Source organism: Coloeus monedula (assembly GCF_965178545.1).
Source record: "Coloeus monedula genome assembly, chromosome: 30".
Classification (NCBI taxonomy): Eukaryota; Metazoa; Chordata; class Aves; order Passeriformes; family Corvidae; genus Coloeus; species Coloeus monedula.
This window is the reverse complement of record NC_138810.1, coordinates 2082011-2095943: the sequence shown is the minus strand read 5'-3', so window position 1 is coordinate 2095943 and position 13933 is coordinate 2082011. Positions and strand designations below refer to the sequence as shown.

At 64.5% G+C, this 13933-nt stretch overlaps 1 protein-coding gene across 1 annotated transcript in view; it reads left to right on the top strand.

Moving 5' to 3' along the window:
* Positions 1-10599, top strand: part of LRP1 (LDL receptor related protein 1) — a gene marked incomplete at both ends in the record, with an annotated part of 78362 nt that extends 67763 nt beyond the window's left edge. Inside the window, 23 exons of the mRNA XM_082299053.1 lie at positions 91-216; positions 1204-1320; positions 2891-2997; positions 3168-3300; positions 3642-3761; positions 4201-4323; positions 4576-4719; positions 4797-4931; positions 5110-5229; positions 5579-5850; positions 5938-6116; positions 6353-6459; positions 6652-6768; positions 6851-7027; positions 7412-7552; positions 7654-7827; positions 7914-8075; positions 8409-8583; positions 8916-9020; positions 9211-9275; positions 9506-9593; positions 9675-9819; positions 10462-10599. Of these exons, the coding sequence (XP_082155179.1) occupies positions 91-216; positions 1204-1320; positions 2891-2997; positions 3168-3300; positions 3642-3761; positions 4201-4323; positions 4576-4719; positions 4797-4931; positions 5110-5229; positions 5579-5850; positions 5938-6116; positions 6353-6459; positions 6652-6768; positions 6851-7027; positions 7412-7552; positions 7654-7827; positions 7914-8075; positions 8409-8583; positions 8916-9020; positions 9211-9275; positions 9506-9593; positions 9675-9819; positions 10462-10599 (3170 nt within the window). The remainder of the gene's footprint in view (positions 1-90; positions 217-1203; positions 1321-2890; positions 2998-3167; positions 3301-3641; positions 3762-4200; positions 4324-4575; positions 4720-4796; positions 4932-5109; positions 5230-5578; positions 5851-5937; positions 6117-6352; positions 6460-6651; positions 6769-6850; positions 7028-7411; positions 7553-7653; positions 7828-7913; positions 8076-8408; positions 8584-8915; positions 9021-9210; positions 9276-9505; positions 9594-9674; positions 9820-10461) is intronic.
* Between the last annotated feature and the right edge of the window lie 3334 nt (positions 10600-13933).

Below are 13933 nucleotides of genomic sequence, written 5' to 3'. Positions count from 1 at the left end.
CCAGCTCCAGGTTGTTCATCAGCCTTGCAGGGAACAACACATGCCTGACCAGTGCTGATCCCTGTGCCTGTGTCACTTTGTCCCCTCCAGCCCAAATGACCTGTGGTGTGGATGAGTTCCGGTGCAAGGACTCGGGCCGGTGCATCCCGGCGCGCTGGAAGTGTGACGGGGAGGACGACTGCGGGGATGGATCCGATGAGCCCAAGGAGGAATGCGGTGAGCAGGGGCTGCGGGGACAAGCCAGCGTCACCTTGTGTCCCTGCTCCCCGAGGGACAGGCTGCCCCAGGAGTTCCAGCTGCTCCTTTTCCGAGTGGCGTGGGTAGGGCTGGGTCAGAGGGAGGTGCAGGACAGCGCTGACCCCTGTCCTGTCCCTTCCATCGTGTGGGGCAGTGCTGACCCCTGTCCCACATCTCCCACTGTGCAGGACAGTGCTGATCCCTGTCCCTGTCCCATCTGTACCATCGTGTGGGGCAGTGCTGACTCCTGTCACTGTTCCCATCCCTTCCTTCCCCTTGTTTTGGGCAGTGCTGACACCTGTCCCTGTCCCTGTCCCGTCCCTCCCCTCATGCAGCACAGTGCTCACACCTGTCCCTGTCCCATATTTCCCCTCGTTCAGGACAGTGCTGACCCCTGTCCCCGTCCCTGTCCTGTCCCTCCCCTGATTGGGGCAGTGCTGGCACCTGTCCTTGTCCCATTCATGTCCTCATGCAGGGCAGTGCTGGCCCCTGTCCCTGTCCTGTCCTGTCCCTCCCCTGATTTAGGGCAGTGCTGACACCTGTCCCTGTCCCTGTCCTGTCCCTCCCCTGATTTGGGGCAGTGCTGACCCCTGTCCCTGTCCCTTCCCTATTTGGGGCAGTGCTGACCACTGTCCCTGTCCCATCCATGCCCTGGTTGGGGCAGTGCTGACACCTGTCCCTGTCCCTGTCCTGTCCCTCCCCTGATTTGGGGCAGTGCTGACCCCTGTCCCTGTCCCTTCCCTATTTGGGGCAGTGCTGACCACTGTCCCTGTCCCATCCATGCCCTGATTGGGGCAGTGCTGACCCCTGTCCTGTCCCTGTCCCATCCATGCCCTGGTTGGGGCAGTGCTGACCCCTGTCCTGTCCCTGTCCCATCCATGGCCTATTTGGGGCAGTGCTGACCCCTGTCCTGTCCCTGTCCCATCCATGACCTAACCCTGTCCCTGTCCCTGCTGTCCCTCGCAGACGAGCGCACGTGTGAGCCGTACCAGTTCCGCTGCAAGAACAACCGCTGTGTGCCGGGCCGCTGGCAGTGCGACTACGACAACGACTGCGGGGACAACTCGGACGAGGAGAGCTGCAGTACGTGCCACCCCCGAGCCTTTGCTGTCCCCAGGGCGGAGCAGTGGAGAGGGGACAGGTTTGGGCCCCCCCCAGCCCCTCTGCTGCTGCCAGGGAGTGTCAGGCTGGTGGCCAGGAGAGCTACGGTGTCCCCCAGCCAGGACACCCCTGACTCCAGGGGTCTGGAGAGCCTGGCCCTGCAGAGGGGGGCTGTGCCAAGGAGACACCCCAAGGGTGATGGGTGACAGGGAAGAGGTGACCCCAACACGCTCCCTGTGTGGCCGGAGTCACCCGAGGGCACCTCGTCCTGCTTTGCCACCAAGCATTGCCCTGTGTGTCACCCCCTGCCTGGCAGTGGCACCTGGGATGGCGATGGGGACACACAGAGCTGTCAGGAGGGACCCAGGTCACAACCCCAGGCGTGGGCCAGCGCATGGGGATCCCCAGAGCTGGGGCAGAGAGTCCAGTGCTGCCCCTTCATGAGCTCCCGCTCATGTGCCAGGACGTGCCCCACTGAGCTGCCAAGGAATACGAGTGTCCTCATGGACAGGACCATTCCCAGGGCTCCACTGTGGCTCTGTCCCTCTGGAGGGGTTCAGGCTGCCTGTGGGATGGCACCAGGGTCTGCTGCCAGACCCTCTCCCACCCCGCAGTGCCCACGGGATCCCTCTGTCTCCCTGCAGCTCTTTAGGGTGCAGCTTTTGTTTTCTTTTCTGTTGATTTCCCGTCGTGTTTTTGAGTTTGTGCCATTTCACTTCATCTTATGTTTTTCTCCATTTTCACACTGTCGTTATGGGGCGCTCAGAGGTAGGTTCCTGCCAAAATCTTTTAATTCCATGTACAGTCTCTCTAAAATCAATGAAGGCAACAATTTCTAGGTGAGGGCAGAGGGGTCAGGATCCAGGTGGATTTACTGAGCATCAGCACCAGCATCTCCCTCCAGTGGGGAGGGTCCGACCCTGCTGCTCCGCAGGGCCCGTGCATGGCTTGGACTTGGCTCCAAAACCCATCCCCACCGTGACTCTCCCTGCTCCACCTGGACACCCCCCGTCCCCCTCTTCCCCCACAGTCCTGTGCCATGACCGGAGGGTCCCTGTGCCCCAACACCCCGAGACCGTGGGGAGGGGAAGGGTCCTGAGAGCCATCCCAGGCGGGCGGCTGTGCCACGTGCCATCCTCCTGGATTTGGCACTGGCCGTGCCAGTGAGCTGTGAGGGGGTGTCTGTCCCCATGCCCTGTGAGGGGGGACAGGGACGAGGCTCTGCCAGGGCACTGCTACAGTTCCTCCTGCCTGGGGGGCAGCCGGGGTGGGCAGCAATGGGGCTGGTGCTGCCCTGTGGAGAGTGAGTGACCTGGGGGACAGCCACAGTGCCCCCTGCCACCCCTGCAGGGAGCCAGGAGCCCTGGAGTGGGGTGGGAAGGGGCTGGAAGGTGGTGCCAGCCGTGCCCTTCTGGCAGCTCCCCCGGCTCTGCCTGTACCCCCCTGTCCCCAGTGCCACCGGCCGTGTGTCCGTGTCAGCCAGAGCCACCCCTTTCCCTCGCAGCCTGCGTGTCCCCACACTCAGGGCACACCCCGTGTTCTCTGTCCCCAGCGCCCCGGCCCTGCTCCGAGAGCGAGTTCTCGTGTGCCAACGGCCGCTGCATCGCGGGCAGGTGGAAGTGTGACGGGGACCACGACTGTGCCGACGGCTCCGACGAGGTACAGCAGCGGCGAGGGAGCGGGAGGGGGACACAGGGACACGGGGACACATCCCCACCCCTGCCTCTGCCGGTGGCCCTGGGGCTCAGAGCCTGGGTGTGGCAACAGGACAGCGGGCTGCTAAGGCCACGCTGTCCCTGCTGACCGTGTCCCTCGCCCGTCCCCTGCAGAAAGACTGCACCCCCCGCTGTGAGTTTGACCAGTTCCAGTGCAAGAACGGGCACTGCATCCCCATGCGCTGGCGCTGCGACGCCGACGCCGACTGCATGGATGGCACCGACGAGGAGAACTGCGGCACCGGGGGTAATGGCAGAGCTGTGTGTCCCGTCAGGGCGGGTCGTGTCACCCCCTCCCTGCCCTCGTGTCACCTGTGTCCCCACTGCAGCACTGCCTGTCTCGTCAGGGCGGGTCGTGTCACCCCCTCCCTGCCGTCGTGTCCCTGCTGCGGGTGGGAGCGCTCCCCTGTGTGTGTCCACCCCTCTCTGCCCCACCCTTGAGCATGCACGGACATGCATCTGAGCCCTGGAAACCCATCCAGCCCTGGACACCCCCTGTCTGTGGTGGAAATTGGGATTGCGGCCCCAGGCTGGGGTTTTGGCAGCAGGGCAGCACGAGCTGACGTGTCCCCTCCTGCGCTGTTGCAGTTCGCACGTGTCCCCTGGACGAGTTCCAGTGCAACAACACCCTGTGCAAGCCCCTGGCCTGGAAGTGCGACGGGGAGGACGATTGTGGGGACAACTCGGACGAGAATCCCGAGGAGTGCTGTGAGTGACCCTGCGGTGCCTCTGCCCGGAGCCCTCCCATTCACAGGGTGGCAGTCCCGGGGCTCGGGCACTGCTGCGGGGACCGGACGGTCTGGGGAGACCTCTGGCAGCTCCTCTCGGGCGTGGCCGGTGGGGCTGAGGGGCTGGAGGTGGCTCCAGTTGAGGGAGAGGAGTCGCAGAGGGGCTGAGTGGGATGAAGGGCTGGCGGTGGGGAGGGGGCTTGGGTGGGGCCAGGGCTGGGCGAGGAGAGGGCTCACAGCAGCTGGGCGATTGTCTTTGCTTCAGTCTCTTTGCTTCAGCCTCCGGAGCCCGCTCGCCCGCGTGGGACAGCCCTCCCCGGAGAGCGGGCAGAGGCCGAGCAGCAGCTCGTGACAAGTGTGACAGCCTGGCTACGGCGTCTCCTTTCACCGTCACCGTTTGTTTCTGTTTGCTGGTGCAGTGAAATTCCAGTGTCCCCCCAACAGACCGTTCCGCTGCAAGAACGACCGGGTATGTCTGTGGATCGGTCGACAGTGCGACGGCATTGACAACTGTGGAGATAACACGGATGAGAAGGACTGCGGTGAGTGGAGCTGCCCGCGGGTACAGCCCTGTGCCCGCCTGGCCAGGGTGCCTGCGTGGTCACTACAGCCCTTGGGATGGTCATCCCAGAGCCCAGGGTTCAGGCCAGGTGTTGGGATTGGCTTTGTCCGGTCTTCCCTCCCAAAATCAGGGTGCAGATGCAGGGTCCCGAGTCCCTGCCTGCACCCAGAGGGTCCTGGTGGGGATGGGTGCCCGGGACTTGGGGGTCACAACTGCTGCCCCCCACCCGCAGAGTCACCCACGGCCAAGCCCAAGAGCTGCAGCCAGGACAAGAACGAGTTCCTGTGTGGGAACAAGAAGTGCATCAGCGCCAACCTCCGCTGCAACTTCTTCGATGACTGTGGCGACGGCTCCGATGAGGAATCCTGCTCCCACGGTGGGTGGGGAGCCGGGGGCCCGGTGTGGGCTGGGGGACTCGCTGTGATGCGCGTGTGACGGCGCATCCCCCTGCAGAGCACAAGTCATACGACTGCATGACCAACACCACCATGTGTGGGGACGAGGCCCACTGCGTCCAGTCCCAGTCCACCTCGTACTGCACCTGCCGCAGAGGCTTCCAGAAGGTGCCGGACAAGAATTTTTGCCAAGGTACTTCCTGCTGCTGCTGGAGAGGGCTCAGGATCGGGCTGTGGGGTTTGGCATCGGTGAGATGTGATTTCACAGCTGGGATGGAGTTCGGGCGGCAGGAATTGTGTCCTTGGGGCAGAGTTGGGGTCTGTGGGGGCACCCTTGGGGTCTCCCCCTGATCCCATCTCCCACTTCCCAGACATCAACGAGTGCCTGCGCTTCGGGACCTGCTCCCAGCTCTGCAACAATACCAAGGGCTCCCACGTCTGCAGCTGCGCCAAGAACTTCATGAAGACAGACAACATGTGCAAGGCGGAAGGTCAGGAGAAAACAGGCACCCACATGGGTTCTGTGTGTGCCCAGGACCCCCCCTGCGTGCCCCGGAGCTCCAATGGGACCCCTGTGCTCTTCCCTCCATCCTCCTGCCGGTGCTGTCAGTCTGTCCATCCCGGACAGAGAGAGCCCCAAGGCGATGATGAGCTTGCAGTGACCCTGTCCCTGTCCTACCAGAGAGCTGGGCTGAGCCCCTGTTCCTGGTTGAGCCCCCACTCCTGGCTGAGCCCCCATTCCTGGTTGAGCCCCTGTTCCTGGCTGAGCCCCCGTTCCTGGCTGAGTCCCTGTTCCCAGTCCAGGCTAGGCCAAACTCTCCTCATCCTCCTCCTCTGCAGGCTCCGAGCACCAGATCCTCTACATTGCGGACGACAACAAGATCCGGAGCATGTACCCCTTCAACCCCAACTCGGCCTATGAGCCAGCCTTCCAGGGTGATGAGAACGTGCGCATCGACGCCATGGACATCTACGTCAAGGGCAACAAGATCTACTGGACCAACTGGCACACGGGCAGGATCTCATACCGGGAGCTGCCCGCCTCCTCCTCCGCCTCCACCGCCTCCAACCGCAACCGGCGCCAGATCGACGGCGGTGTCACCCACCTGAACGTGAGCGAGCTCTGCCAGGGCACAGCGGGGACAGGCTGATGGTGTCCTCCGTGTCCTCCCTCACCTGTCCCCGCTCTCCCTGCACAGATCTCAGGGCTGAAGATGCCGCGGGGAATCGCCATCGATTGGGTGGCTGGGAACATCTACTGGACGGACTCGGGGCGGGACGTCATCGAGGTGGCGCAGATGAAGGGCGAGAACCGCAAGACGCTGATTTCGGGGATGATCGATGAGCCCCATGCCATCGTGGTTGACCCACTGAGGGGGTGAGAGACCTGAGCCTTTGTCCCATCCCTCTGCCCAGCCCTCACCCTGCTCCCCTCACCATGAGCCCACCCGTGGTGGCAGCTCCCCATGTCCCAGTGTCACTCTCTGTGTGCTCGAGTTGCCCCAGAGTTACCTGGTGACTCCAGGACGCTGTGGGGACAACATAGGAGGGTTTCTCCAGCTCGTCACTGGGCTGTCCCATTCCCCTGGGAATGAGCTGCCTGTGTCCCTACAGAACGATGTACTGGTCAGACTGGGGCAATCATCCCAAGATCGAGACGGCCGCCATGGATGGGACGCTGCGGGAGACCCTGGTGCAGGACAACATCCAGTGGCCAACAGGTGAGAGAGAGACAGGTGACAGGAGGGGGGCAAAAGCCATGATGGGGACATGTACAACCATTTGTGTTGGGGAGGGTTGTTCTGGGGGCTCGGAGCCCCGCGGCAGAAGGGTGATGGGGCTGCTCTGTGGGTCAGTTGGTCAGGAGGGGCTCAGGGTGGGCTGCGGGCTCACTGGGGGCTGTGTCTCCTCAGGCCTGGCCGTGGACTACCACAACGAGAGGCTGTACTGGGCCGACGCCAAGCTCTCCGTCATCGGCAGCATCCGGCTCAACGGCACCGACCCTGTCGTGGCCATCGACAACAAGAAGGGTAAGGGGTGCCCCATGGGGGTCCCCGGCCTCAGACCCACCCCAAATCCCTGCCTCCACATGTCCCCTCCTGGCTTCCCCAGGGCTGAGCCACCCGTTCAGCATCGACATCTTCGAGGACTACATCTACGGCGTCACCTACATCAACAACCGCATCTTCAAGATTCACAAGTTCGGCCACAAGGCTGTCACCAACCTGACGTCCGGCCTCAACCACGCCACCGACGTCGTGCTCTACCACCAGTACAAGCAGCCTGAGGGTGTGTGTGGGCTCGGGACCCCCACCCTGCTCCCCCTGGGGTGGGAGGGAGGTGCCGGGGCTTGGTATCTGATGCGAGGTGCCAGAGGGTGAGGGGAGTGTTGGCAGAGCTTGGGAAGATGGGACGCAGACCCCCAGCTCCCTGCCCAAAGTGGGGGTGTGTGCGTGGGCAGAGCAGGGGGTTGGTGGGGTGGGTTGGGGGAGTCCAGCTGCAGTGGTGAGCGGTCAGTTGGTGACCCCAGGGCATGGGAGAGACAGCACAGGGCTGTGGAGGGGAGTGTCCTAGAGGTGCTGTAGAGCAAGAAGGGCTGTGGGTCACCATGCTGTCACCACCCCGCCATCCTCTCCCTGCCATCCTCACCGCCTGTGCCCTCCCCTCCCGCAGTGACCAACCCTTGTGACCGCAAGAAGTGCGAGTGGCTCTGCCTGCTCAGCCCCAGCGGCCCCGTGTGCACCTGCCCCAATGGCAAACGCCTGGACAACGGCACCTGCGTGGTCATTCCCTCGCCCACCGTCTCCCCTGTCGGTAGGTGACACGGCAGGAGGAGAGGATGAGGATGAAGAGGGGGATTGGGTCCTGCCAGCGTGGTCCTGCTCACCCCCAGCCCCTCCATGCCTCCCTCCCAGTGCCCACCACTGACACGTGCGACCTGGTGTGCCTGAACGGTGGCAGCTGCTTCCTCAACGCCCGCAAACAGGCCAAGTGCCGCTGCCAGCCACGCTACAACGGGGACAAATGCCAGATTGACCAGTGCTGGGACTACTGCCAGAACGGGGGCACCTGCGCTGCCTCCCCCTCGGGTGAGCCAGGGGGGTCACGGCCGGTCCTGAGCGGACGGACGGACGGACAGACAGGTGGACACGGAGCTAACGGGTCTTATCCCCAGGAATGCCGACGTGCCGCTGCCCCACCGGCTTCACCGGGCCCAGGTGCAACCAGCAGGTGTGCACGGACTACTGCCAGCACAACGGCAGCTGCACCGTCAACCAGGGCAACCAGCCCACCTGCCGCTGCCTGCCCACCTTCATCGGGGACCGCTGCCAGTACCGTGAGTGCCACGGGGTGGGGACAGCAGTGGGGGCGTCGGGAGGGTGGCTGTCCCTCACCTGGAGATGTCTGGGGACAGTGCTAGAGGGATTGGGCTCCCAGGTCCCCCCCTCTGTGTGGGAATCCCTGCGGACAGCATCAGGGGTTGGGCTCCCTGGTCCCCCTCTTCTGGAGGTGCTTGGGGACCTCTGGGAACAGCACTGATGGGATTGGATTCCCAGATCCCGCTGTTTTGGAGGATGCTATGTGGGCAGTGGTGGTGCTCCGTGGGGGACTGGGGCCACCAGCAGCCCTCTGAGGGTGCTGCCCGCTCTGACACCCTCGTCTCCCACAGGGCAGTGCTTTGACTATTGCGAGAATGACGGCGTGTGCCAGATGACGGCCAGCGGTGCCAAGCAGTGCCGCTGCCCCCCTCAGTTCGAGGGCACCCAGTGCCAGGAGAACAAGTGCTCCCGGTGCCAGGAGGGCAAGTGCAGCATCAACAAGCAGAGCGGAGAGGTCTCCTGCATGTAGGTGCTGGGAATATTGAGCTGGAGGGAGGAAAAGGGGTGGCGGGCACAGAGACCCCCAGAGAAAAGCTGTTCCCCTGTGGCAGGATCGAGCTGGGTCAGTAATTTAGGGCAGATAAATCCAGGGGACCTGGTGGTCCTGGGAGGAGGAGATGGAGGTGTCTCAGTGTCACCCCAAAGCCCATCCCGGTGTCCCAGCCATGGGTGCAGCTCAGCCGTGAGCTGTGCCAGTGGGATGAGCCAACAGCCGAGTCCTGGGGGGCTGGGGGGAGCACAGAACATCCGGGAGGGCACAGAGGGTACCCATGGGGCTGATCCCCTGTGCCCCACAGCTGCCCTGATGGGAAGATAGCGCCGAGCTGCCTGACCTGTGACAATTACTGCCTGCACGGCGGGACCTGCTCCATCAGCGACAAGACCCAGCTGCCCGAGTGCCTGTAAGAGGAGGGGACCGGGGGGCATGGAGGGGAGGGGGGGACAGGCGGGCTGTGTGCCCCCCGAGCCGTCACTGACACACCCCCATTTGTGTGCCCCCGCCCCAGCCTGACCCCAGGTCTGTGCCCTCCTCTCCCTCCCTCCCTGCATGGCCCTGCCCCGCTAATCCCGGTGCTCTCCCTGCGCTCCCAGGTGTCCCGCGGGGATGACGGGCACGCGCTGCGAGGATTTCGTCGTGGGCGAGCAGCAGAGCAGCCGTAAGTGGGGGTGGGGGGTAGTGTGTGACCTCCCCCTTCCACACCACGCCACGCCAGGGGGGTTGTTGTGGGTGATCCAGGGCTACCCAGTGCCCCTGTGCGACCCCTGAACCTCGTGCTGTGGTGGAGGGGGGACAGGGCCAGCCCAGGCTGCTGGAGCTGGGGTGGGGGTGTGTGAGCACTGCCCCCCCCGCCCAGGCTCTGACTGTTCCCGTGCCTTCCTCCTGCAGGAACAGCTTCCATCGTCATCCCCATCCTGCTGCTCCTCATCCTCCTCACCGTGGTGGCTTTTGTCTGGTACAAGTGGAGAATTAAAGGGTGAGTCCGGTGGGGTGGAGGGGACGGGAGCTGTCCCTGGCGGGTGTCGCTGGCACTGACCCTCTGCCTCACCCACCTCAGTGCCAAGGGCTTCCAGCACCAGCGGATGACCAACGGTGCCATGAACGTGGAGATCGGGAATCCCACCTACAAGATGTACGAGGGGGAGCCCGACGACGACGTGGGGGAGCTGCTGGACGCAGACTTCGCCCTGGACCCTGACAAGGTGAGGGGCTGTCGGCTCTGCAGGGTCCTGCCCAAAGTGGGGGGTGCTGGGGTGGGGGACACATTGCTGCAGCTCTGAGGGCTCTCTGTGCAGTGGTCCTGGGGGAGCTCTGAGGGGCTGAATAGGCTTTGGGGCTGGCGGGGCTCTGAAGGTCTCAAAGGCTTCAGGGTTGGGGGCTTGGAGGGGTCGCAAAGGCTTTGAGGCATCACAAAACCTTTGGGGCTGGGGGGCTCTGAGGGGTCACAAAGCCTTTGGGGCTGGGCGGGCTCTGAGGATTCGCAGATTTTTGGGACTAGGAGAACTCCAAGGGGTCACAAAGGTTTTGGGGCTGGGCAGGCTCTGAAGGGGTCACAAAGCCTTTGGGGCTGGGGGGGCTGTGAGGGGTCACAAAGATTTTGGGGCTGGGGGCTGTGAGGGGTCACAAAGCCTTTGGGGCTGGGAGGCTGTGAGGGGTCACAAAGGCTTTGGGGCTGGGGGCTGCAGGCAGGGCCGGCAGGGCTATCCCGTGTCCCAGGAGGAGGTCACAGCTGGTGGGGGCTCTCACCGAGTCGCCCCAGGGCAAGGAACACCCCTGGGGACGGCAGTTCTGGCCAGGGGGGATGTCCGTGCCCCCTCCCACCTGCTCCCCCCCCTCGTCTGCAGCCCACCAACTTCACGAACCCGGTTTATGCCACTCTGTACATGGGCGCCCACAACAGCCGCAACTCCCTGGCCAGCACGGACGAGAAGCGGGAGCTGCTGGCACGGGGGGACGACGACCTGGCAGACCCCCTGGCATAGGGGCGTGGGGGGCGAGGGGCCGCGGGGCCCGGGCCCGGCACAGCTCCCGCCTCAGGGGCAGGCGGGGGGCCGGGGGGGGGGGCCACGAGCCGCTGTATAAATGTACAAATGAAGGATTATTACTTTTCTATGTGAGCAGTATTATTACCTGTATATTCCCCGGTCCCAGGCCTCGGCGTCTTCATTGCCAGACCCGGCTTTGGTTTATTTTAAATCTCTTTACATTGGGCCCCCCCACCTCCTCTTCCCCTTTCCCTCCCACCCCTCCTCACCCCCTCCCGCCCCCAGCACAGGCCGGGGTGTCACGGTACCGGGGTGAACACATCGGGGCTGGGGCTGACGGGACACGTGGGGTCACTGCTCCGGGGGGGCACAGGTCGGGGGGAGGCAGAGCGGGGACCACAGGCTCCCAACGCCCCCCGCCCACCCCCCCCCCCCCCCAACTGCAGCAGCTCCCCTCTCCAGGGACTCCGTTTCCTTCCCCCGCCGAAATCTGCTGCTCCCCGGGTTCCCCCTTCTCCTGCAGCTTGGCCTCTGCGATCCACCCCCAGCCCCCCATTCCCCTCCTTCCCTCCCCCGTTTTCCCCCCCATTCTCCCCCTCCCTCCTTCCCTCCCTCCCTCCCTCCCTGCCTTCCCCACTGCCGTTTTCCCCCACCTTTTCCCCCCATATCCCCCCCTCCCTCTCTCTGCCTCCCTTTCCTCCATTCTCTGCCCGACTGTTACAGGGGCCAGGATGAAGCCCCCAGCCCCGCTGTGGTGCGGGGGGGAGGGGTCCCCAGCCCCTCAGCCCCCCGCTCCAGCCTCTCACCTGCCCCTCGCCCGCTCTCCGACATGCACATTTTTTAACAGGAAAAATGAAAAAAGAAAAAAAAAACCAAAAAAAAAACCCACAAAAAAACCCTGGAAATGACCTAGCTTTTATAGTAGAAATAAAACGCATGTGGGGGGGGCGGGGGGGGACCCCATCCTTTTATTGGGGGGAAATGTTTTAATAATTTTTGCTGGATTACTTTACAACTAAACAAAACAGATATTGTTATAAATAAAATTTTTAAAAACTGAAGCACAGGCTGCTGGTTGGGGGGGGTGGGTGGGAGTGTTGGGGAGCACTTTTGGGGGGAGCCCGGGCTCCGGGGGTCACAGCTGTGATGCCCTCAAAGCCCGGAGGTGCCAGTCCTGGCCCCGGGAAGTGAGAGGGTCGGGGTGTGGAGAGGAGGGGGTTCGGGAGGAGCTCACGGGGATGGGGGTCGCAGGTGGCTGCTGTAAGGCAGGAGAACCCCACCGGGACCTCTTGTTCCATCGCATGGTGCAGTGGGGGGCACCGAGGTGGGGTGAGGGGGCACACAGGGTTTTGCCAGCACGGGAGCTGGGAACCGGCACCAAGCACCGAGCACCGGGAATCGGCACCGAGCATCGAGCACCGAGCACCAAGAACCGGCACCGAACAGCGGGAACCGGCACTGGACACTGAGCCCCGGGAACCGACACCGAGCACCGAGCCCCGGGAACCGGCACCGAGCACCGGGAACCGACACCGAGCACCGAGCACAGGGAACCGGCACCGAGCACCGAGCACCGAGCACAGGGAACCGGCATCGAACACCGGGAACCGGCACCGAGCCCCAGGAACCGGCACCGAGCACCGGGAACCGGCACCGAGCACCGGGAACCGGCACCGGCGGCGCGCGCAGTCCCGGGAGCTGCCACCAGGTGGCGACACCGCCATCGGGAACGGAGCCGGGCGGGGGGGGCAGCGCGTGCATCCCCTGGCCCCCCCCCCGTGTGACCCCCCCCGTGTGACCCCCTCCTTGTCGCCCCATGTCCCCCCTTGTCGCCCCATGTCCCCCCATGTGGCCCCCCCGTATCCCGTCCCGTGTCCTCCCTGACTCCCCCGTGTATCTCCCCATGTCCCTCCCTGTCCCTCCCGTGTCCCCCCCTCCCCAATCCTCCCGTGTGTCGTCCCCGAACCCCCACGTGTATCCCCCCGTGTATCTTCCAGTGTCCCCCCACGTGTCCCCCGCCTGTCCCACCTGTACAGCCCCATGGATCCCTCCCCATAAGCCCACCCTGAGTGTCCCCCATGCCCCCCCGCTGTGTGTCCCCTGTGTATTCCCCCGTGTCCCATCTCATGTCCCACCATGTGCCCCTGTGTCCCCCCCGTACATCCCCACCCGTGTTTCTTCCCTTTTTCCCCTCCCGTGTGTGTCCCTCCCACATACCCCCCGTGTCCCTCCCCCGTGTCCCCCTTGTGCCCACCAGGAGCCCCCCGTGTGCCCCCCACTCCGTGTCCTCCCGTGTCTGGCAGGACGGTGGGGCCGATCCTCTCATCCTCCTGCCCTGCCACAGCCACAGGGGTGACCAGGACAGCACCGGGCGCTGCGGGTGGGGGGCTCATTTGGGACTCCCCCTCACGCCCAGGGCAGCAGCAGGGACCGGTGGGCAGGACCGGTGGGCAGGACCGGTGGCCAGGGAGTCGTGGCTGCCCCGGGGGGCTTGTGGGGGGCTCAGGCCGGCCTCACTCGCGGCATTGAGCCCTCAGGGCGTCGAGCCTTCGTGGCATCGGCCGCAGCCTCGCCACGTGCCAGGTGGCTGTGAGGGACCCCCAGGGCCATGGCAGGTCCCAGTCCTCCCCGGCCGGTGGCTCAGCGGAGCGGGTCGCCCCTCGCCCACCCCCCCTTCCCCCCCATCATCACCGAGCTCGGCGCAGCCCCCGGCCCCCCGCAGCCGCTGCCTTTGAAGCCCCCCAGCCCCGCGCCGGGTGCCGGCGGCCTCAGATCTATTTCAATACCAGCTCTTTGTTCACTTATCGGTTCTTAAATCTCCTCCCGAGGTTTTTCCTCCCTTTCCCCTCTCCCCCTCCAAACCCTTTTTATCTTTTTCCTTCAATATTTTCTATTTTTCACCCTCTTCCCCATTCATCCCCACCCTCCCCCCGCTTGTTTCTGCCCCTCCCATCTCAGCCCCGTGAGCTAATAAGGTGTGTGTGTGGGGGGGCTCTTCCTGAGCCCTCCAACCCCTCTCAGACCCCGGTGTTTGTTTGCTCCCCCGTGAGACCATCAGGGACACCGGGATCCCCTCGTGGAGTTTTCTTGGCGATGTAGGGGGAGCTCCCGAGGGGTCTGGGTGCCCCCACAGCCCCCCAGGCTTCAGCCACCCCAATCCTCTGCAGAGTGAATGTAGCAGAGGGGGGAGCAGCTCTGGGATCCCTGGGGGACCTCGCTGGGAGAGGAGAGGGGTGCGGAGGCTCCTGCGGTCCGGGAAGTGGGGGGCCAGGGAGCCGCGGGGGGCTGTGGGGTTGGCAGTGGGGTCTCACACCCACCGGCAGCGCTGGCA